This window comes from Hippopotamus amphibius, chromosome 13 (genome assembly GCF_030028045.1).
Source record: "Hippopotamus amphibius kiboko isolate mHipAmp2 chromosome 13, mHipAmp2.hap2, whole genome shotgun sequence".
NCBI classification, from domain to species: Eukaryota; Metazoa; Chordata; class Mammalia; order Artiodactyla; family Hippopotamidae; genus Hippopotamus; species Hippopotamus amphibius.
This window is the reverse complement of record NC_080198.1, coordinates 66,567,341-66,590,482: the sequence shown is the minus strand read 5'-3', so window position 1 is coordinate 66,590,482 and position 23,142 is coordinate 66,567,341. Positions and strand designations below refer to the sequence as shown.

Here is a 23,142-nt window from a genome sequence, read left to right as displayed (position 1 = left end):
AGAAAATATGAACAGACCAATCACAAGTACGGAAATTGAAACTGTGATTAAAAATCTCCCAACAAACAAAAGTCCAGGACCAGATGGATTCACAGGTGAATTTTATCAAACATTTAGAGAAGAGCTAACACCCATCCTTCTCAAGCTCTTCTAAAACATTGCAGAGGAAGGAACACTCCCAAACTCATTTTATGAGGCCACCATCACCCTGATACCAAAACCAGACAAAGATATTACAAAAAAAGAAAACTACAGACCAATATCACTGATGAATTTAGAGGCAAAAATCCTCAACAAAATACTAGCCAACAGAATCCAACAACACATTAAAAGGATCATCCACCATGATCAAGTGGGGTTTATCCCTGGAATGCAAGGATTCTTCAAGATACGCAAATCGATCAATGTGATATACCACATTAACAAACTGAAGGATAAAAACCACATGATCATCTCAATAGATGCAGAAAAAGCTTTTGACAAAATTCAACACCCATTTATGATAAAAACTCTCCAGAAGGTGGGCATAGAGGGAACCTACCTCAACATAATAAAGGCCATATACGACAAACCCACAGCAAACATTATTCTCAATGGTGAAAAACTGGAAGCACTCCCTCTAAGATCAGGAACAAGACAAGGATGTCCACTCTCGCCACTACTATTCAACACAGTTTTGGAAGTCCTTGCCACAGCAATCAGAGAAGAAAAAGAAATGAAAGGAATCCAAATTGGAAAAGAAGTAAAACTGTCACTGTTTGCAGATGACATGATATTATACATAGAAAATCCCAAAGATGCCACCAGAAAACTACTCGAGCTAATCAATGAATTTGGTAAAGTTGCAGGATACAAAATTAACACACAGAAATCTGTTGCATTTCTATACACTAACTATGAAAGATCAGAAAGAGAAATTAAGGAAACAATCCCATTCACCATTGCGACAAAAAGAATAAAATACCTAGGAATAAACCTAACCAAGGAGGTAAAAGACCTGTACTCAGAAAACTATGACACTAACGAAAGAAATCAAAGATGATACAAACAGATGGAGGGACTTACCATGTTCTTGGATTGGAAGAATCAACATTGTGAAAATGACTGTGCTACCCAAAGCAATTTACAGATTCAATGCAATCCCTATCAAATTACCAATGGCATTTTTCACAGAACTAGAACAAGAAATTTTACGATTTGTATGGAAACGCAAAAGACCCCAAATAGCCAAAGCAATCTTGAGAAGGAAAGATGGAGTTGGTGCAATCAGGCTTCCTGACTTCAGGCTATACTACAAGGCTACAGTGATCAAGACAGTATGGTACTGGCACAAAAACAGAAATATAGATCAATGGAAGAGGATAGAAAGCCCAGAGATAAACTATGGTCAGCTAATCTATGACAAAGGAGGCAAGGATATACAATGGAGAAAAGGCAGCCTCTTCAACAAGTGGTGTTGGGAAAACTGGACAGCTACATGTAAAAGAATGAGATTAGAACACTCCCTAACACCATACACAAAAATAAACTCAAAATGGATTAAAGACCTAAATGTAAGGCCAGACAATATAAAACTGCTAGAGGAAAACATAGGAAGAACACTCTTTGACGTAAATAACAGCAAAATCTTTTTTGATCCACCCCCTAGAGTAATGGAAATAAAAACAAAAATAAATAAGTGGGACCTAATGAAACTTCAAAGCTTCTGCACAGCAAAGGAAACTATAAGTAAGATGAAAAGACAACTCTCAGAATGGGAGAAAATATTTGCAAACGAATCAACAGACAAAGGACTAATCTCCAAAATATATAAACAGTTCATCCAGCTCAATATCAAAAAAACAAGCAACCCAATCAAAAAATGGGCAGAAGACCTAAATAGGAATTTCTCCAAAGAAGACATACAGATGGCCAAGAGGCACATGAAAAGCTGCTCAACATCACTAATTATTAGAGAAATGAAAATCAAAACGACAATGAGGTATCACCTCACACCAGTCAGAATGGGCATCATCAGAAAATCTACAAACAGTAAATGCTGGAGAGGGTGTGGAGAAAAGGGAACGCTCTTGCACTGTTGGTGGGATTGTAAATTGATACAGCCACTATGGAGAACAGTATGGAGGTTCCTTGAAAAACTAAAAATAGAGTTGCCATATGACCCAGCAACCTCACTGCTGGGCATATACCCAGAGAACACCATAATTCAGAAAGACACATGCATTCCAATGTTCATTGCAGCGCTATTCACAATAGCCAGGACATGGAAGCAACCTAAATGTCCATCAACAGATGAATGGATAAAAAAGATGTGGTACATATATACAATGGAATATTACTCAGCTGTAAAAAGCAAGGAAACTGGGACATTTCTAGAGACACAGAAGGACTTGGAGACTGTCATACAGAGTGAAGTGAGTCAGAAAGAGAAAAACAAATACCGTATATTAACACATATATACGGACTATAGAAAAATGGTACTAATCAATAGGTTTGCAAGGCGGAAATAGAGACGTAGAGAACAAACATATGGACACCAAGTGGGGAAAGCGGGGAGGGTTGGGGGGGAATGAATTAGGAGATTGAGATACCAAATTGTATGCTCTAAATATATGCAGTTTATTGTATGTTAACTGTATCTCAATAAAAGTTCTAAAAAAATAAATAAATAAAAATAAATAAATAAAGGTGATTAATTAATCATATAATTCCTTCCAATAAAATATACTGCATCTATAAGTAAGGAAAAAACAACAATCACACACTTTATAAAATGAAAAAAAAGAAAAGTAAACAAAAATCCAAAATTACCGTAAAGAAGAAATTTTATTCTGCATCTCCTGATTAATTTTTAGTTCTTCTCCTGGTCCACTTTCCTTATGAATAGGCTCTGTTGTCAGACCTGTAACCCAGCCTGCAGAGATGAATTACAATCATTCACCATTAAGTACTGCCATTGTTAAAAGAAACCCAAGATACATGCTTCTTTGTTCACCAACATCAACCTCACATAGTCTTGGACTTACTCCTTTTCAAAAAACAAAACAAAACAAAATGCAAAAGAAATCAAGCTGGAAGACATTCAAACCATAAAGAAATTACTTTGGATACTATTTTTGTTTTGCCTGAAATATTTTAATCCTGTGATTAAGGAAATCTTTCACGTCTTAATTTACAGTTTTAGTTTTCAAGTATGGAGTAAGTCAACACATTCTAGCAAATGCAAAAAATAATTGATGAATAAGAGTTGTCCTTCAAAAATAATTTTCATGGAAAGTTAAATTCTCATACAATTATTGTGAGAATACAAAAATGACTTACTCAAAAGCAAGCAAGTTTTATAAGAAATGTACACAGTAATAAAACAAACTATTTCAGTAAATAATTCTTTTTAAACCAAAAGATATCAAGTTTCAAAGATACTAGAGATATACTAAGCACTTTTTAAAAGTATTACTCAAGTATCAACTGTTTTATAAATCAATACACTTACTCCTTCCTTTCTTATTTTTTAACCAATAAAGCTTTTAATGCTGTAGGTAAGAGTGACTTTCTAATAAACTTTTATAAAGTAATCATCAAAAACAATTTATTAAATTTATATTTTTTATTACTGATTCTTTCTTCAACTAGCTATTACCATTTACGTTACCTGAATATGTGGATACCACGATTTCATCATAGCCATCTTTCCCTACACAACCACCCTGGATAGATGTGACACTCTCAGACAATGCCTAAAATAAATTTAAGATCAAGCATGTCATCAATAAAATTTTACAGATATGTTAAAATAAGCCATAAAACTCATTTTCCTGTCTCCCAACATTCAACATAAATTTATTAAATACTTATTATGTGTAGACACTGAGATTCGAAAGGTGAAAATCCTGCACAAACACCCAAAAATTCCAGTGTTTTTTAACTTGAGGAAAGAAGATTGAAAATGATTTGTATATTTGTGTGTACCACTCAGCTACAGTAGTCATCTAATGAGCAAAAATCATTTATTTATATAAAGAAATAAATTATTTTAAAAAATGACAGAGTCCCTCCCATCAGGAAGCACGCATGAGCCTCCTAGATAGCTTCCTCCACAAGAGGGCAGACAGCAGTATCAAGCAGTATCAGCAGTGTTTCGTCTTGTGGAACTGAAAACCACAGCTACAGAAAGATAGAGAAAATGAAAAAGCAGAGGACTTTGTACCAGATGAAGGGACAGGATAAAACCCCAGAAAGACAACTAAATGAAGAGGAGATAGGCACCCTTCCAGAAAAAGAATTCAGAATAATGATAGTGAAGAGGATCCAGGACTTTGAAAAAAGACTGGATGCAAAGATCAAAAAGTTTACCAAAGACCTAGAAGAATTAAAGAACAAACAGAGATATGCAACACAATAACTGAAGTGAAAAATACACTAGAAGGAACCAACAGCAGATTAACTGAGGCAGAAGGGCAAATAAGTGATCTGGAAGACAGAATGATGATAATCACTGATGAGGAAAAGAATAAGGAAAAAAGAATGAAAAGAACTGAAGAAAGCCTAAGATACCTCTGGGACAATGTTAAATGCACCAACATTCGCATTATAGGGGTCCCAGAAGGAGACGAGAGTGAGAAAGGACCCGAGAAAATATTGGAAGAGATTATAGTTGAAAACTTCCCTAACATGGGAAAGGAAATAGCTCCCCACGTCCAGGAAGCGCAGAGGGTCCCAGGCAGGATAAACCCAAGGAGAAACACACCAAGACATATAGTAGTGAAACTGACAAAAATTAAAGACAGAGAAAAGTTATTAAAAGCAACAAGGGAAAAATGACAAATAACATACAAGGGAACTCCCATAAGGGTAACAGCTGATTTCTCAGCAGAAACTCTGCAAGCCAGAAGGGATATATTTCATGTGATGAAAGGGAAGAACCTACAACCAAGAATACTCTACCCAGCAAGGATCTCATTCAGATTTGATGGAGATATCAAAAGCTTTACAGACAAGCAACAGCTAAGAGAATTCAGCACCACCAAACCAGCCCTACAACAAATGCTAAAGGAACTTCTCTAAGCAGGAAACATAACAGAAGAAAAGGACCTACAGAAACAACAACAAAACAATTAAGAAAATGGTAATAGGAACATACATATTGATAATTACCTTGAATGTAAATGGACTAAATGCCCCAACCAAAAGACACAGACTGGCTGAATGGATACAAAAACAAGACCCATATATATGCTGTCTACAAGAGACCCACTTCAGACCTAGGCACACATACAGACTGAAAGTGAGGGGATGGAAAAAAATATTGCATGCAAATGGAAATCAAAAGAAAGCTGGAGTAGCAATACTCATATCAGATAAAATAGACTTTAAAATAAAAAATGTTACAAGAGACAAGAAAGGACACTACATAAACATCAAGGGATCAATCCAAGAAGAGGAGATAACAATTATAAATACATATGCACCCAATATAGGAGCACCTCCATACATAAGGCAAATGCTAACAACTATGAAAGAGGAAATGAAAGGCAGAAATAAAGACACAGGTGTAGAGAACAAACTCATGGACACGAAGTGGGGAAAGTGGGGAGGGTTGGGGGGGAATGAATTGGGAGACTGGGATACCAAATTGTACACTCTAAATATATGCTGTTTGTTGTCTGTTAACTGTATCTCAATAAAAGTTCTTAAAAAAAAAAAAATGACATAAGTGGGAATTCCCTGGCAGTCCAGTGGTTAGGACTCCACATTTCCACTGCAGAGGGCCCGGGTTCCATCCCTGGTCAGGGAACTAGGATCCCACAAGCCACATGGCCAAAACAAACAAACAAACAAAAATTACATAAGCAAAACTCTCAATACATTTAGTTTATTATTTGAATTCCACAGACCACCTCTCATGCGTTTTCTCCAAATAGTTTTTTAGAAGAATAGAGAAGATGATAGCTTACATGGAACCTTTAGGGAATTTGCTACTATGGAGAGAAACCAAGTCCTTCAGATGGTGCAGTTTCTATCTCTTGTAAGCAATACTTCAAACTTGTCTGACAAGAATCACTTGGGTGAATCAACTAGAAAAAATCTGTATTTTTAACAAGTACTCTAGGTCAGTGGCTTTCAAGCTATTTGGAAAGCAAGCAACAAGTTTTTTATTGCAACCTGGTATACATTCACACATGAACATATACAACAGATATAACTTACAAGGTTTGTGTTGTACGCTGATATATTCTAATCTACTCTCTTTCATTTAAAAAAAAAAAATGTGTTGACAACCCATTAATGGGTTTGACCAGTAGCTCTGCCAGGTAATTCTTACCAGGCAAGGCCCAGAACCGTTGTTCTAAAGGAGAAGGTAAAGGTAAAGGGAAGGTAAAGGAATGGGCACTAGCATTAAAAATGCTAGTTCTCTTCACCCTCCCTGTAGGAGGCAAACCTCTGAGTTACTCTGCAAGTCAGGCTCTCTTATCTGTTCCTGAGCTAATCATCTGAGAGACTCAAGTAACGAAAGGTTTGATTACACATTTGCATGAAGTTAGGTTCACAGGCTTATTTTATTTTTATTTGTTTTTATTATTATTTTTTTCCTGCACTGTGCATCTTGCAGGAATCTGAGTTTCCTGACCAGGGATAGACTCCGTGCCTCCTGCAATGGAAGAGTCCTCACCCTTGGACCACTAAGGAATTTCTCTGGGTGCATTTTTAACAAGTGTCCCAGTGGATTTCATATATACTAGAATTCTTCAAACTTTTTTGTTCATGTTCTCGCTAAAGTTAATTTTGAAAAAACAAAAAAAACTGCATCCATCCCCATGTACATTTTTAAACTGGCTTTCAGATTTTCATCACTACTTTAAATAGTTACAAAGAATGTAATGTCTGGAAGTTTTAGAGATTGTAATTTTAAAATAAAACTGTCACATTATCACATCCCAATCATACTCAATGAATCTAAATATCATGACAAATTTATACACACAATTGACTTAAAAATGAAAAACCAAATCCTTCTTTAACAGTTGGAAATTTTACATTGTTCCTTGAGCTTCTATTTTTCACTCCACTTCCCCACATACATTTATCTTAATGTAATATACTCATATGCTTAAAATTCTTTTATACTTCTCTGCAACCAAGAAAAAATAGAATTTTTTATCTTCTGTGATTGAAAAGCTCTAAGCATTAGCAATTTCTATCATTATAATTATTAGTATTTCACAATTGATCAAGACAAATATATAAGTTTTAATAAATAATAACTAACTACTAAAACAAAATTCTATAGGAAATGTATCTCATGAGATGAATGGGACTTTTTTTCTTTATAAATCATTCATGTATCACAAATAAATATTATTTATATATTGCTAGAATGAGACTGGGTTCAACATCAGTTCTATTCCTAATTTTCATTTTCACAGACATAAGCACTAATCGACCTTAGACCCATAAAGATGTTGAGGAGAATAAAAAGAAATTTTGTTGTAGAAAGTTCACGCAATTGTTTAATATTTTCCAAGTTACATATCTGAAATCATCAGATCTACCACTGAAAATGTTTTTTAATGATATATCATGTGACAACTTGATTAGGTCCTCCTATTTATTGAAAGCAAAACACTGGAAACCAGCTGACTACAAAAGAATGTTTCACCCAGTCAATAGAGTCACACACATTCTCACTTTCTGAGTGGTTTATTAAGTGACTATTAATTATAACTTACTCTTTCACTCACTTAGAAGTATCTTATTTAATCTAACGTACTCAGAAAAAGTTGCAAAAATTAAAAAACTGTTAATTTCTACATTTTTTTTGCCAATACAACATTTTAATGAAATTCATTTATCCTATGTACTTCAAGTACCTTTTTATAAAAGTCTTGGAGTTGTAGATTTAGTTAATTCAACTTATACTTTAAAAAAAAAAAAAAACAGTCACAGAACCATAAAACAGGAGATCCTAGACAACACACTATAGACATGGTTTATGTAAGTAATAACATGGAATGCCAATTAGGGAAACACAAAAAAAGACCTTGGTCACTGCTCAAAATATTGGTGAATAAATACATACTTATAAGGTTAAGTTAAAACGTGATGCTTAAGGTATGTATATATTGTCTTTTTATGATCTGCTCTGTAACTTTTGTGATTAACAAACCATCAGTCCAGACTGTGTCAGATAAGAGGACTTCTCCTGACTAGGAAAACAATAAAGAGAGTGACATCACGAATCAAGATGAGGCAGCATATTTGCAGCCTTAACCTTAACGTGAAAGCAGAACCTCTATCATCAGGCAAACAGAAGAAAGAGTGGGAAGACAGGAATTCTTAGTGCCGCATCTGACAGAGGGGAGACATGCTATGTTATTACTGGGGTTTGGAATAGAAATCAAAGAGGAGAATTAGGGTTATCTAAATAAGAAGATTTTTCAGGAGTTGATGAGAAAAAAACGGGAGATCACCAACACAGGATTATTATATACTTTTAAGCCTAAATTATTATTTGCATCATTAGCACAGTGACTTTTTACACCAAAGTAAGATGAACAAATACAAAATAAATCTAGAAAATAAGTTGTATAATGTTTTCACCCCCATATTATCTATATAATAATATACTTTACCTATGTACCAAAACATCTGTTATTTACCGACATGCAATTAAAGTAGGTAATGGGAGAACTTATACCATTATTAGAGAAATTAGACAAAGAAAGAAAAGCTGATACTGAGTTGTGGCTTTTTGTTGTTGTTAAAACACCCTCAATATATCATGCGTGAGGCACGATGGGGAAACCCTGGAGAGGAGAACACCACTTTATGAAAATGAAAGATTCAGCTTATGCCAGAATGATTCTCCGTTTGACTCTGTACCTTGGGATAAACAAGCTTAATTACACTTAAAATCTGTGAACTAAAACTCTTATCTAGTATTTCTTCTCATACAGTGGATCTTGAGTGGCTAGAAGTGAAACTGCTACTTTTCCTTCTCTGCTTAAGGATATTTTTGATATTGTCTTAACAATATGAAGTTTATTCCTAAAACCTTATTACTTTAAAACAACACAATCTCATTTATGTTACCTAAACATATAAATGTTACTCCTATCATCTATTATGCATTATAGAAAATAAGGTAAAATATTTAATATGAGTAACTTAGATATACAATATTTAGAAATCAAATGAAAAAGCAATTTATTGTTCAGCTTGAGGGTAATATTCTATTAGTCAAACATGAGAGTAGTCTAGAGATTTTGATAAAATCAAAGCAGCGATATTTTAAGCCAAACACAAGATTTTAATATATTTCATTTAATAAACACAAACTGTCAGTCATCTCTATAACTGATGAATAATAAGCCTATATAGTCTTTTTAAAAATGAACTTACCTAAAAAAAAAAAAAAATGAACTTACCTGATCAAATCGTAGAACAGGCTCATTTGCATTATCAAAACTATACACTTCCACCATTCCATCATCTCTCCCAACAAGCACATCTTTAACCCCATCACCCACAATGTCAAAGCTGTCAACACACAAAATACCTTTAAAAAAAGGTGACAAGTTATCAATAAAACTGATATTTTAGTCAAATATATACTAAGTATGAATGAAAAAAATACATATATATCAAATCAGAGTAGGAAAAAAAACAGAGTAGGGTAAATTAAAATATAACAATAACTTCTCAACTGAACTCCATGCCTCTAATTTTGACCTGCTTCCCGGCAAATCCACTCTCCATGGAGTGTTTTTGTTTTAGTTTGGTAAATTAGATCACATCATACCCCTGCATACAATTTTCCAATGACTTTGCACTGCACCTAGACTAAAATTAAAACCCTTTACCAAGGCTCACAAGGACCTATATGATTTGGCCTTACCGCACCTTTGTGACACCATCTCATGCCATATGAATATATCTAGCCACAGTGGTCTTCGTTCTCCTCAAATGAATTGAATTTACCTCTGCCTCAAGTCCTCTGCCTTTATTTTTAACTCTTCCTGGACATTCTTTTCCCCTAAATCTTTTACATTATTAACACAATTTCTTATCAATCAAAGCTCATGTTGTACCTATAAATAGCCATCCAAACCTACCAAGTCAGATATAAATTCACCTTAGAAGGGTATAAATTTCTTAGAAAACAGGAATATTCCCTGACCCCACTGCAGTTCTTCTTTGCCTCATACTAAGTACTCTCAAATTCCAATTAATTCCCTACAGCAAAAAATGAAAAATGGATTTGAGCATAGATTGATGTTATAGCTAGACATTAGCCCATAAGAGCCTATCCATCCCAATTTACTATTAGCATATCTTACTTTAAAAAATTATGGCATATACACTACTAATAAGAAAAAAATATCACATTGTACACTTTAAATATATGCAGTTTATTGTTATGTCAATTATATATCAATAAAAGTTCTTAAAAAGAGATTATGGCAAAAGTATGATAGACCTGCTAAATAAACAAACAGTAAACAAACCTGAGGTGGCTCTGTAAATTGCTAAGTTTGCTATATATTATGAATAAATAAAACAGAATTAACTATATAATGTAGGTTGACCTAACTATCTATCTATTTATCTATGTATCTATCCATCTATTTATTTGTGGCCACGCACCATGCAGCTTGCGGGATCTTAGTTCCCTGACCAGGGATCAAACCCATGCGCTTGGAAGTGAAAGCACAGAGTCCTAACCACTGGATCGCCAGGGAATTCCCAGGATATCTTACTTAATGATCACTGAAATTCAGAATCTGAATTATATCAAAAACATACCTCCCCTCTTTTTCTCATTTCGAATTTCCCACTTGTGTATTGGTTTGGATGTAGTGATCTGAATAAGCCCAAGTTTTCCATCTGATGTTCCAAACAAAAGGTCTTCTCCAGAGTCACCTAGTTATAATTAAAGTCAACATATTATATTTATCTCACAACTCACAATATTTCTTTAAAATTAAAATATTTTCATATATATTGGCTTTCATGTAAAAAGTCATTAAAAATATTATAAAAAGACAGATTTTAAAATTAATTTACCTAATTTAGAAGGATGGTTATACATTCACAGAATTTTATAACCACAGAGATAAGACCTTTCCTCAATTTTAAGATGAGGAAATTGAAAATTAAAGTTCAATGACTCACTACTGTTAGCTACTGGCAAGTTAGAAGACAAGTGTCTCTATTCCAGTTTATGTTCTTACTACAATTTCCCATTTCCACTTAATATATAGTTAAATGATTAAAAACCTGAAATATCTAAACTTAAGTAACGTAACTCACTCCCTTATTTGATTGTCAAAATTAAAACCCTGATTACCGCCATTTCCATTGTGTAGGGCCAAAACAGCAGGTGGGCCAGGAACTTCAATCTCATACATCACATCAGATCCCTGAAGAAGAACAAGTATTTTAAAACTAAAACAGAATACAAATTTAAAGTAATATAAGTATTCATAGATAATATCAATATTCATATAAAGAACTCTAGAATAAAACTACTGAAAAAATCTAGATTGCGAATATTAACTTTTGTTAGCAATTTTGCACATGTTGACTCATTTTATAACATATATAAAATATAAAGAGCGAGGAAATAAATATTTCAAATATTAAAATATTTGAATACTTTTCAATACTTTGAATACTTTTCACTTTAGATACTTTGCCTGAAAACTTGACACTGGTAAATTTCCCTATCAAAACTTTCCAGGTGTTTCTTCTATCCTCTCTAACTCAAGGGCTTTAACTTAGAATACATTCAAACAGACTCAAAGTCACTTCCTAGGAAAATTCTGGCCTTGCATTTGGGTATTTCCAAAACTCACTCTAGTAAGAGGCAGAATGACCTGCTACTTAGATAAGAAAACAAGTTAAATCCTTTTATTTGTCTTTTTTTCAATTTTGTCGCTTATAATGCTTTCGTTTAGTACACAGTATTTGTGAAGCTGTTAAAGAATGAGGTGGAAGTATTAAATTCACATAAAAAATCTGTGATAAATCACTCAGTTAAAAAACATTTGCCAAATTACAGTAAATCTGGTATACCATTTTTGTTTAAAAATTTTAAATATATATAGAATATATGAGAGCCGTATGCTTTAGATTTTATTTTAAAAACATTAAAAATTCACAGATATCTACATCTAACTATATACACAAAAGAATACACAGAAAACTGTTTTAAAAAGGCTACCTTTGGGGTAATGGACTGCCTACAAAGGCAGAGGGGGAGTAAGGGAAAACAGTGCAGGGCAAAGGAAAGACTTCAATTTTTTACTTTCCACAAATCCTTAGTGATTTTTTTTACAATAAGCATATGAATCTCTTGTTAAACAAAGCAGAATCCTAGAATTCAGCCAGATCAACTGGATGTGAATCAGCTTGTTAAAAGCCTTATTCAAACAATATTTGGGAGCACAGGCGAGGCGAGAAATTCATGCCCCTAGAGTGAACCTTGAACATTACTTTAATTCCCCATAGAGGAAAAAAAAAGAACTTCATAGAACCACTGGTTTTTTCCTTCTACAAAAGAGCTGATGCTGAGAAATGGCCATCTGGCTATGAAATTCCAAAGAGTGAGATAGCCTTTGGTGGTACGGAATAAACAGCTAGACTTTTTGTTCAGTTGTATTGTCATCATCCTAAGTTTTGATCCAGTTAATCCACCTGTTATATGTTATTCACAATTAAACCTTGTTTTATGGGTCCTGGTGTGTGTGTGTGTGTGTGTGTGAGAGAGAGAGAGAGAGAAGAGAGAGAGAATGTCTATTTAATTGAAAGTCACTTTCGGAATTCCCTGGTAGTTCAGTGGTTAGGACTTGGTGCTTTCACTGCTGAGGGCCTAATTTAATTCCTGGCTGGGGAACTAAAATCCCGCAAGCTGTGGGGCATGGCCAGAAAAGAAAGGAAAAGCTGGGAAGGGTCCTCTCTAGCAAAGGTACTACATTCTGATTATACTAACTCAGATATTATGTGTGGGGGGGAAAGTGTCCTTTTTTCCACATATGCCTCTCTAAAAACTTGGCAAAGATTTCCACACATTTGCCTCAAGGTTAAAAAAAAAAAAAAGTTGGTCAATTAAAACATTAAAAATTTTTTTCCAATTATAATTTTAAGATATTTAAAGTCATAGTAGTCACCAAAGTAATTTATCTCAAGTATACATTGCTCATCAATATTTATTTACCTAAATCATGAAAAACTGTAAAAATGCAAATAACAGCAACCTGTAAAACTCTGAGTACTCTGTCCTGGCAGGCCAACACCGGTACATCACGAAGTACTCTTTCCACTGGAAGGCAGATGATGTCATTGATTTTGTCTCCAGAAAGGTAATAATGCTGGTCTTTGCAGTCACAATAATGATTATAGATATAACTTGCACTGAGAAAAAGGTCTGAACCAGATATGTGCCTGAGAATATTAAAAGTAATTTAAGATATCCACATTTAAAAAAATAAGCATAGGAAGCTCCTGAATTATTTTCAGAGATGAAAATAAAAGTCTACTTATATATAGTTAACTATCATTTTATCACGGACTCAGAGAACACTGTTTTCATTTCCCCCACTTAATTTCTAGCCTTTTGGTATAGCATTGATTTTGAAAGCTGAAAATGAGAGTCTAGAGGCCCCAGGCATCTCAAAAATGGAGCTCAGAAAAACTGAAAACAAAGACAAGATAATCATAATTTAATTGTCTATATCTGAAGACAATTAATAAATCAAAAAGGAACTTTTTAAAATGTATATACTATGTGCCAAGCACTCTCCTAAGTGACTTACATGTATTACCTCAATCCTCATATAACTCTGTAAACTAAGGACCATCATTATCCCTTTTTAAAATGTTAAGTAACTTGCCTAAAGGCACACAGCTAGTAGTAGACTGGACTGCAACTCAGTTTTTAACTCTACAGTTAGCTTTCTTACTACCACACTAAATAGAATAAGGCTATTTGAATTGAATCAACTTGAAACTGAATAATAAACAGTGGAAAAAATGATTTCATTAGAATTTTAACTTGAAAAAAGAAATAAATTCATTTCAAATTATATATTTAACAAAATTTAGATAATAATCACAACTATGTTTAAATTCCTAGAATGAATCAAATTTTCACTGGGGGAGTTAAAATTTTTGACAAAAATTATACACTACTATATTATCTTCACTTCTAGAATAGCTATCACCTTGTGATCATAAAGAGGGTATTTATTTGATAGTTTCACCTATTTTTCCACCTCTCCTCTAAGGTCTATTTAAAAAATTTTTGATACTAAAATTATTCCTTATCCTATAATGGTCCTCACTGATTTTCTGCTCTACAATGATTGTTCAAATGACTTTACTTTGTGGCTCTGCATATGATTGCAGAAGTTCTCTTAATGTAATTTTTATCAACTTAATGAAATTCTTTATCTTTTACAAGATTTGAAATTTCATTTTCAAATTCATCTGCATTATAAGCAGGGAAGGATTCATGAGTGGTAATCACTTTCATAAGTGGTCAGTTTTCTTACTGAATATTGTCAAGTTATAATCTTGTTTTCCCACACAACCTTATAAATGTGGAGATTCAGATAATACATTTTCAAAAATTGAGTGAAGAACCTTTCCATCCCACCTCTGTCACTCCAGCAAAAACATTTAAGAAACTAGCTAAAGAGACTATTGGCTGGGAAACTCCTTACCTTATTCATACCTCAGCCCATATACCTTTCTGAATGTGGAGGTATACTAATAATTCGCTACTTTGGTTTTAGTATTTCACAATTATCACTGGCCATGTCTATCTAGAAAAGCATTTCAAAAGAATGATATTCTTGTTAAGCCACTGAAATTACTTCCATTTGCCATCGTTTAATTCTTATCTCATCTTACTGAACCTAAGTTTTACAGCCCAGACATCAGGACATGTGCTGTGCACTATACAGAATTACACAGGACAGCTGTGCATTAACAGCACTCTGGACCAGTAGTTTCCAAACCGAGGTCTGGCTGCTTACATAACATGGCTGCATAGAATTCAAATGAAGAACTTTTTTCTTTTAATCCGCTCTTAATAACTGTGACTCTGCAGGTATGAAGTAGCAGAATATATTGGTTAAAGCTTCCAAGGGATTCTCCTAAGTAGCAGGTTTGAAGAACAGTGGATTAGATAAACTTTAAAGCCTCTTCCAGTTCTCCACGATTCGAAAACTAAAATTTTAATCACAAAATTTCACATATCAGGAAGCCATTAAGGAAGAGTCTTACCTGACTCACCTGAAATTATACATTTTTGGTAGTCACTAACTTTGATGGCCAGCCTTTTAACAAAATGATGCTACCTCAAAACCAGAACTACCAGAGACAGCAAAGCAACAGGAATCTAAATATCTGGAGATTTCTTTCACCTCTTTTATACTTTGATCACGAGTCATAACTGAACTAGTCAAAAATCAATCTATAAAAACTATACATGCCTTAAAAAGAAAAGATTTCAACACTCAATCAATTGATTTTGTATTGACTCCAGGTCAAATTTAATTTCTGACTAATACAGTATCTTTAATTATTTCCCAGATAACCTACTCAGATGTGGTACTTAATCAAATGTGTGTTACCTATCCAAAATACTGTAAATGGATATGTAAAAATAAAAAAGAGAATAAACATACATAGCTTTAATGCTTTCAGTGAGGTTCGTTTCAAAAGAGAGGAACTGTTTTCCTCTCTTTGTGAAGCCTCTAATTTCAGATCCTGCAGCAATAAAAATTTTTTCCTGGGGCGTGTTAAGAACCCCTCCTAGTTCCAATCTTGCAATCTTCTGTCCAGGTAAAGTCTTGAACACTGTCTGCAAAAATTATTGAGGAAAAAAATTAAGCACACAAATTTATTGCAAGTATTTTCCTTTACCATAAAAAGAGTTGTGATTTTAATCTTACAAAATATTATAGTTCTACTATACAGGAACACCTTCAGATACAAATGTATCCAGTGGTCTTCTGGGTTTTTTGCTAGTATCTTCAAACTTTGTAATGTTTATTCCCACACATATTGCATTTCAATGACATCACTGAAATCTAAACTCTTGGACTTCCCTGGTGGCACAGTGGTTAAGAATGCACCTGCCAATGCAGGGGACATGGGTTCAACCCCTGGGCCAGGAAGATCCCACGTGTCACAGAGCAACTGAGCCTCTGCACCACAACTACTGAGCTTGCGCTCTAGAGCCCACGAGCCACAACTACTGTGCCTGTGTGCCGCAACTATTGAAGCCCGTACGCCTAGAGCCCATGCTCTGCAACAAGAGAAGCCACCACAATGAGAAACACACGCACCGCAGCAGAGTAGCCCCTGCTTGCCACAACTAGAGAAAGCCCGCATTCAGCAACAAAGACCCAACGCAGCCAGATAAATAAATAAATAAATAAAAATAATAATAAAAAAAAAATCTAAACTCTTGCAACTCAAAGGAGGGTTCACTAAGCAGCAACATTAGCATCACTTACCTTATTAGAAATGCAGACTCTCAGGCCCAACCCCAGATCTACTGAATGAGAATCTGCATTTTACCAAGATTCCCCAGCTGGTTCCAATGGACATGTTTTTACACCTTAATCATCTTTTTAAAATTAATCTCTCCTGGTTACCTTACAATTTTATAAATTTTAGTAGTATAAATAAAGGACTATAGAATTTACAGAAAACCTGAGTGTATAACTTCATATCTCTATTTAATTGGAAACATTTGCATCATTAATTTCTTCCTCATTATTTTCTATGTTATCATTGGCATCAGTTTCTTCCCTTCACCCCCAATGACTTTATACACAGAGAATAAAATATCTGGAAGGACATATGAATAATGGGAACACTGAGTTTCTGATAGTTTTCACCCTCTTTATCTTTTTGCAAATTCCATATAATGTATAATGAATATAAGAGTTCACATCTCAGCCCCATCACTTGGAAACTAAGATCCGTGAATGTGATGATGTAAAAATCACTCCCTTGATTACGCTACACTAAGTAGCAAAGGTGATGCAATGGTCACCTCCATGTTACATTCTGTGATATAAGACATCACCTTAGCAGATCAGACAGATATTCCTGTTGGCCTGAAGAAGCAGGTCACCATGTTATGAGAGGCCCTCTGAGAAGACAACATGGCAAGGAACTGTGGGGGCCACAAGATGCTAAAAGCAGGCCCTGGCTTACAGACAGCAATAAAGTGGGGATCTCAGGTCAACAACAAAAAAGAACTGAATTCTTCCAACAACCACGTGGGCCTGGAATAGGACCCTGAGCTCCAGAAAGGAATAGAGCCTGGCTGCATCTGCGTTGCAGCCATGTGAGGCCTCAAGCTTGGACTCCTGCCCCGTGAGATAATAAATGTGTTTTGTTTTAAACCCCTAAATTTGAGGTAATTTGTCACACAGCATAAGAAACTAATATATCACCCTAGGCTGTCATAGGTGGTTTACAAACGGCTAGCAAATGACTCTTGTGCTGCCTGTAGCCTCGTACTTCTTATGACTACTTCCCACAACCCATTTTTCATTGTGCTTTAGAAAAATTTTAATGTAGCAGTATTCAAAAGGTACACATACCACTGCTTCTCCCTTCTTCATGCCAAAGCACATAACTACTCCATCATGATCTCCAACAACCACCTGCAACAGATTGAAGAGAATATAAAATTACTGCTGTTATGCCCTATTAACTTATATGGGGTAAACAAGGTTCTCAATATATAAATTATGATTTTAAAAGTAGAGATCATAAAATCTAGTAAAGACAGCCCCACAAAAAATATCCACCAAAGAATTATAAGAAAGGGCCAAAGAGAAGGCTATGAAGAGTTGTTATGGAAGTAGCTGGCTTTCTGTTCTGTTCCTACAAGGTGAACAGAATAAGAGAACAGATAGAGAAATGGCAAGGAGGTAATTTTTTTTTCTTAACTGGAGCATAAGAACATTTTAAGATTAACTTTTAAAACATTATCAAAATAAGGTTGTGACAGACCTATTTGATATTTTTTAAACCTTTTAATTTTTAATTTTTATTGAAGTATAGCTGATTTATCTAACTAAACTTACAAGCCTCTGCACAGCAAAGGAAACCATCAAAAAAAAAGGAAAGACAACATATCAAATGGGAAAAAATATTTGCAAATAATATGATCAATAAGGGGTTAATAACCAAAATATGTAAACAGCTCATACAACTTAACATCAAAAACCAAACCTGAATGAAAAATGGGCAGAAGACCTGAACAGACGTTTTTTTCAAAGAGAAAATGCAGACAGTCAACAGGCACATGAAAAGATGCTCAACATCACTAATTATCAAGGAAATGCAAATCAAAACCACAAGGAGATTATCACCTCACATCTGTCAGAATTGCTATCATCAAAAATAACACAAATAACAAATCTTGGCAAGGATGTGGAGAAGAGGGAACTTTGGACATTGTTGGTGGGAATGTAAATTAGTGCAGCCACTGTGGAAAACAGTATGGAGGTTTCTCAAAAAACTAAAAATAGAACTACCATTTGACCCAGCAATGCCACTCCTGGGTATACATCCAAAAAAAATAAAAACACAAATTGGAAAAGAAACATGCATTCTAATGTTCACAGCAGCATTATTTACAATTGCCAAGATAGGGAAGCAACCTAAGTGTCAGTCAACAGATGAATGGATAAAGAATACTACTCAGCCAAAAAGAAGAATGAAATTTTGCCATTATGCAACAACATGGATGGACTTGGAGGGCATTATGCTAAGTGAAATAAGTCAGACAGTGAAAGTCAAACTGTATGATGTCATTTGTATGTGGGATCTAAAAAATACAACAAACTAGTGAATATAACAAAAAAGTAGCAGACTGACAGATATAGAAAACAAACTACCAGTGGTTACCAGTGGGGAGAGAGAAGGGGGAGGGGCAACACAGGAGTAGGAGATTAAAAGATACAAACGACTATGTATAAAATAAACTACAAGGAGATATAGTACAACACAGGGACTATAACCAATATTTTATAATAATATAAATGGAGTATAACCTTTAAAAATTATGAATCACTATATTGTACATCTGTAACTTACTAACATTGTACTCCAACTACATTACAATAAAAATAAAATAAAATAATAAAATGATCTTTTTAAAAAAAAATGTAAGAGTCGCGAGACCAAAAAGTTTGAGAAGTACTGTTCTAGTAGACCGAATACAATAAATGACAATCAGAAATCTGTTGATATATCTTGATAAAATGTTAATATATAGGAACACTATTTATTTTGCAGCTATTAAAATATCCTACTAGTCTACCAAGAAATTACAATTGTCTTATGGCAATCACAGGATTATTATTTCTATAAAAATAATCAATATTGTTAGTTAAATGTGAAGTTTAACATCAAAATATTTAGTTACTCTTATAAATATGATAAAGTTTTTGAAAAGCATTTTCTCTACAGTCTACTCTGTTTTATATTTCTTTTTTCATATACACAATCTGGTACACACAAGTACACACAGAGTAAATCATTACCAGAAAAATGGAATATGGTTTTCAACTATTTTGCTTATACTATTTACTAATTGTACATAATAATTATAATGTCCAAGAAAATTACTGTCTATAAATGAAATGCCCTTTGGTATTCCAACTCTGTTCAAATTAAAAGAAATTCATTTCCATTTTAGCCTTGGAATTAAAAACAGAACTTATCAATAATAAAGGAAATATAAACCTCTCCTCTGTCAGAGCTAAAGAAATATGGAGAAATCAGTGTCTCTACATCACCTTTTGTGTGGCTCTATATCTTGAGGCAGGAAGTAGCTTCATAGACTTCTGAGAGGTCACTCCCACCTAAGGAAAACACATCAGCTGCCTAGTAAATGTTTTCTGATACACTAATTTGAAGTTATTATATCAGAGATTAAAAGGACCAGCAGATTCTAATCATAGTAACCCTTAGTTTTTTATTGCAATTAGTGATATGAAATAATTATTATCAGCAATGAATTTATTTTCTAATGAAATATGTCACAAAAGTCAGAATATAGGAAACAATCAAAAATAGTAAAGTTTATGCTCATAAATTATCTAGCCAAAAATAATTATGTGGCATTACTGACAAGATATTTTACACACACAGAAATATTTCTAGAAGCCCTCTTCTACAACTTCATAATACAGCTGTTGAGTGTTTGTAATTTAAAATCTTTGGGAATAGATTAGTTATTATTGAAAATGCAACACAGAAGATTTTTGCTAAAATACCAACATGCTGATGACAATGACATCCAATCTAACTGATGATGATTTTTATAAAAGGAACAGAAGATGAAAACAGCATGGTTTGGAGACTTCCCTGGTGGTGCAGTGGATAAGACTCTGTGCTCCTAACGCATGGGGCCCGGTTTCCATCCCTGCTCAAGGAACTAGATCCTGCACACGAGCCACAACTGAGTTCGCATGCCACAACTAAGGAGCCAGCAAGCTGCAACTAAGGAGCCCACCTGCTGCAACTCAGACCTGGCGCAACCAAATAAGTAAATATTAAAAAAAAACAAAAAAGCAAAACAGCATGGTTTGCTCATCAGGGAACTGTCACTAGTGGTGCATGGCTAGGGGAGGAGAATAGGACCAAACGGAAAGAAACTGGAGGAAACAACTGACCATGAAAGAATTTACATATAGCATAGATCTATCCTTTTATTCTGTATTCTAGGGAGTAGTATTAAAGTTTAACCCGTTTCGATTTGTATTTCTGAAACATCAATCTAGCAAGGGATGTGAAGGATGGGTTGGAGGGAGGTGAAGCCAGAGGCTATGAGCCCAGTTAGGAGGCTATTTCAATTACCCAAGCAAGAGGAGATGAGGACTGAACTGGAGGTAACAGAGATGGAGGGAGAAAGTGGGACAAATTCAAATGCTATTTAGTGGATAAAAGCAGCAAAATCTGGTGACAAGATGGATATAGAAGATATTAAGGTGGGAAGTACCTAGCATAACTCTCAAGGAAACTATCAAACATTTGTACCATTAGCCAAAATAGGGTTACTGAAAAACGAGATGGAGAAGAGGGAGAGTAAACTAGGGCTGAAATACTGAAAGGCAGGGTGGTGTAACAGAAAGAACGCCAACTGTCACTGCTGCCATTGCTTTTATTATGATCTGGCTCGTGAGGTCCAGCTCAGCTAGAAGTAAGTGTCTGGCGCTGTGGACAAGGGACTGGGTAGAGACGGAGATTCGGGAGCTAGAAGCCCACAGGCAGCTGCAGCCGTGGAGGCGGTGAAGGGTCCGGGGGAGGAAGCTGCGAGCGCGTGGAGACTTGCGGAGCATCTTCAGAACCTGGCAGACGCCAGCATCGCGGGGGCGCACGCTCCTTCTTTCCAAGTCCCGGTGGACCGTCACCGACAAGCAGGAGTTGCCCGTGAAAAAGGCGTCACGGGGGCAGCACCCAGATCCGCTCCTCTGACGCCGCGTCGGCTCCCTGAGACCCCAACCGACGGCAGCGGAAGGATCGAATCCTTTCAGCGAGCGGGGTTCACCCCGCTCAGCGTCCGCCCCACCCCCTCAGGTTTACCTGTAAATAATCCGCTCGGTTTAAATTCAGATCCATGACGGCGGCAGGGACGCCCCGGGCAGCGCCAGGCCAGGGCAGGTGGGACAGAGGTTGCGAGACCCCAGGCCTCTGAGGGGAAAAAACTCGCGTCCTCTCTAACGGGACGACGCCAGCTACTGCGGGCTCAGTGGGGGATGCAAAGGCGAAGCGTGAGGGCAGCGGCGTCCTGCGTGACGTCACTACGTTCAAGCAACAGGGCCCTGGACTGAAATGAAGCCCCGCCCCGCTCCCGACAGACCGCCCACCGACTTAACCCGCTCCAATGAGAGGCGGAGAGGAACAGAGGGCGAGGTCCAGGAGACCTAGAGGGATGGTTTCCAGGGAGACCGCAGACGCGGTCTTGGCTACACCTCCCCCGCCGCCCTGAGCCCCAAGTCTGTTCCTGTGTAGAGCCTTGACTTGAAGCGCGGGTAGATTCTGACCTGTTTCACCGCCACTGGAAAGGATCCCTCAAAGAATTAGGTTTCACCGCCAAAGGAGTTAGCTTACAGCAGCGGTTCTCAAAGTTTTGGCCTTAGGACCCCTTTACAAAACTCTCATACTACTATTAACGACCCCAAGGTCCTTTTGTTTATATGAATTATCTATTGATATTCACCATATTAGAAATTAGAACTAAATTTCTAAGATATATATTGAAAAAATAATGAACTCATTATATAAATATTTTAATGAAAAATAACTATTTTCCAAAATAAAGTAAAAAGACTGGCTTTGTTTGCAAATCTATTGACTGCCTATCTGAACAGTGAACAGGGGAGTCCCAGATCTACTTCTGCATAGTCTGTTGGTACACGTCGAGTTTTTGTTTTTAGTTTTTTTTTTGTTTTGGTAAGTATGTGAAGAAAATGTGGTCCAAACTGAACAGATGGTAGTTTTTGAAAAGTTAGTTGCAATGGGGAATGTGGCTTCATTATACAACATCCCTCCAAATCCATTTGTTAATATCATCACAGATTCCATCAGAAAAGTTTTGAAGTATTGGAAAGTTATCAACCTCAGATGGTGGATACAAATTTTTGCAAAATTCTAATTTGTGCTTAAAAGCTTGAATTTTGAGCATTGGCAACAAATGTCAATTATTTCCCTTGAAATGATAGTTTCCCTTCTTGAATTCACAAGAAAGTGTATGCCAAGTATCTAAGTCTAAATAATTGTAATTTGTCTCTCAGTCATGCTTTCAAAAAACTGTTTCATGAAAAAAGAAGCAAGTTCAGCTAGTAACTCAAATAATCATACATGTGCTTTTACTTGAAGCAACTAATGTACTTCCATACTCAGTAGAAATGCTTCATGTGTATTTCCCATGTCATCCCACAGAATATTAAAAAAGATATGCACTCGGACTTCCTTGGTGGTCCAGTGGTTATGACTCGGCCTTTTCACTGCAGGGGGGGGCCAGTTTCGATCCCTAGTTGGGGAACTAAGATTCCACATGCCACGAGGCATGGCAGAATTAAAAAAAAAAAAGTACTAAG

At 35.5% G+C, this 23,142-nt stretch overlaps 1 protein-coding gene across 3 annotated transcripts in view; it reads right to left on the bottom strand.

Annotated features, from left to right (window-relative positions):
• BBS7 (Bardet-Biedl syndrome 7) overlaps positions 1–21,810 on the bottom strand; it is a 41,028-nt gene extending 19,218 nt beyond the window's left edge. For all 3 annotated transcript variants that reach the window (XM_057705103.1, XM_057705102.1, XM_057705105.1), the window contains exons 1-10: positions 21,626–21,810; positions 19,837–19,902; positions 17,629–17,691; positions 15,694–15,869; positions 13,258–13,444; positions 11,349–11,421; positions 10,805–10,921; positions 9,427–9,557; positions 3,654–3,738; positions 2,813–2,915 (exon numbers count right to left, since the gene is read on the bottom strand). In XM_057705103.1, coding sequence (XP_057561086.1) covers positions 2,813–2,915; positions 3,654–3,738; positions 9,427–9,557; positions 10,805–10,921; positions 11,349–11,421; positions 13,258–13,444; positions 15,694–15,869; positions 17,629–17,691; positions 19,837–19,902; positions 21,626–21,661 — 1,037 coding nt within the window. In that variant the 5' untranslated portion in view covers positions 21,662–21,810. The remainder of the gene's footprint in view (positions 1–2,812; positions 2,916–3,653; positions 3,739–9,426; positions 9,558–10,804; positions 10,922–11,348; positions 11,422–13,257; positions 13,445–15,693; positions 15,870–17,628; positions 17,692–19,836; positions 19,903–21,625) is intronic.
• Positions 21,811–23,142: the final 1,332 nt, after the last annotated feature.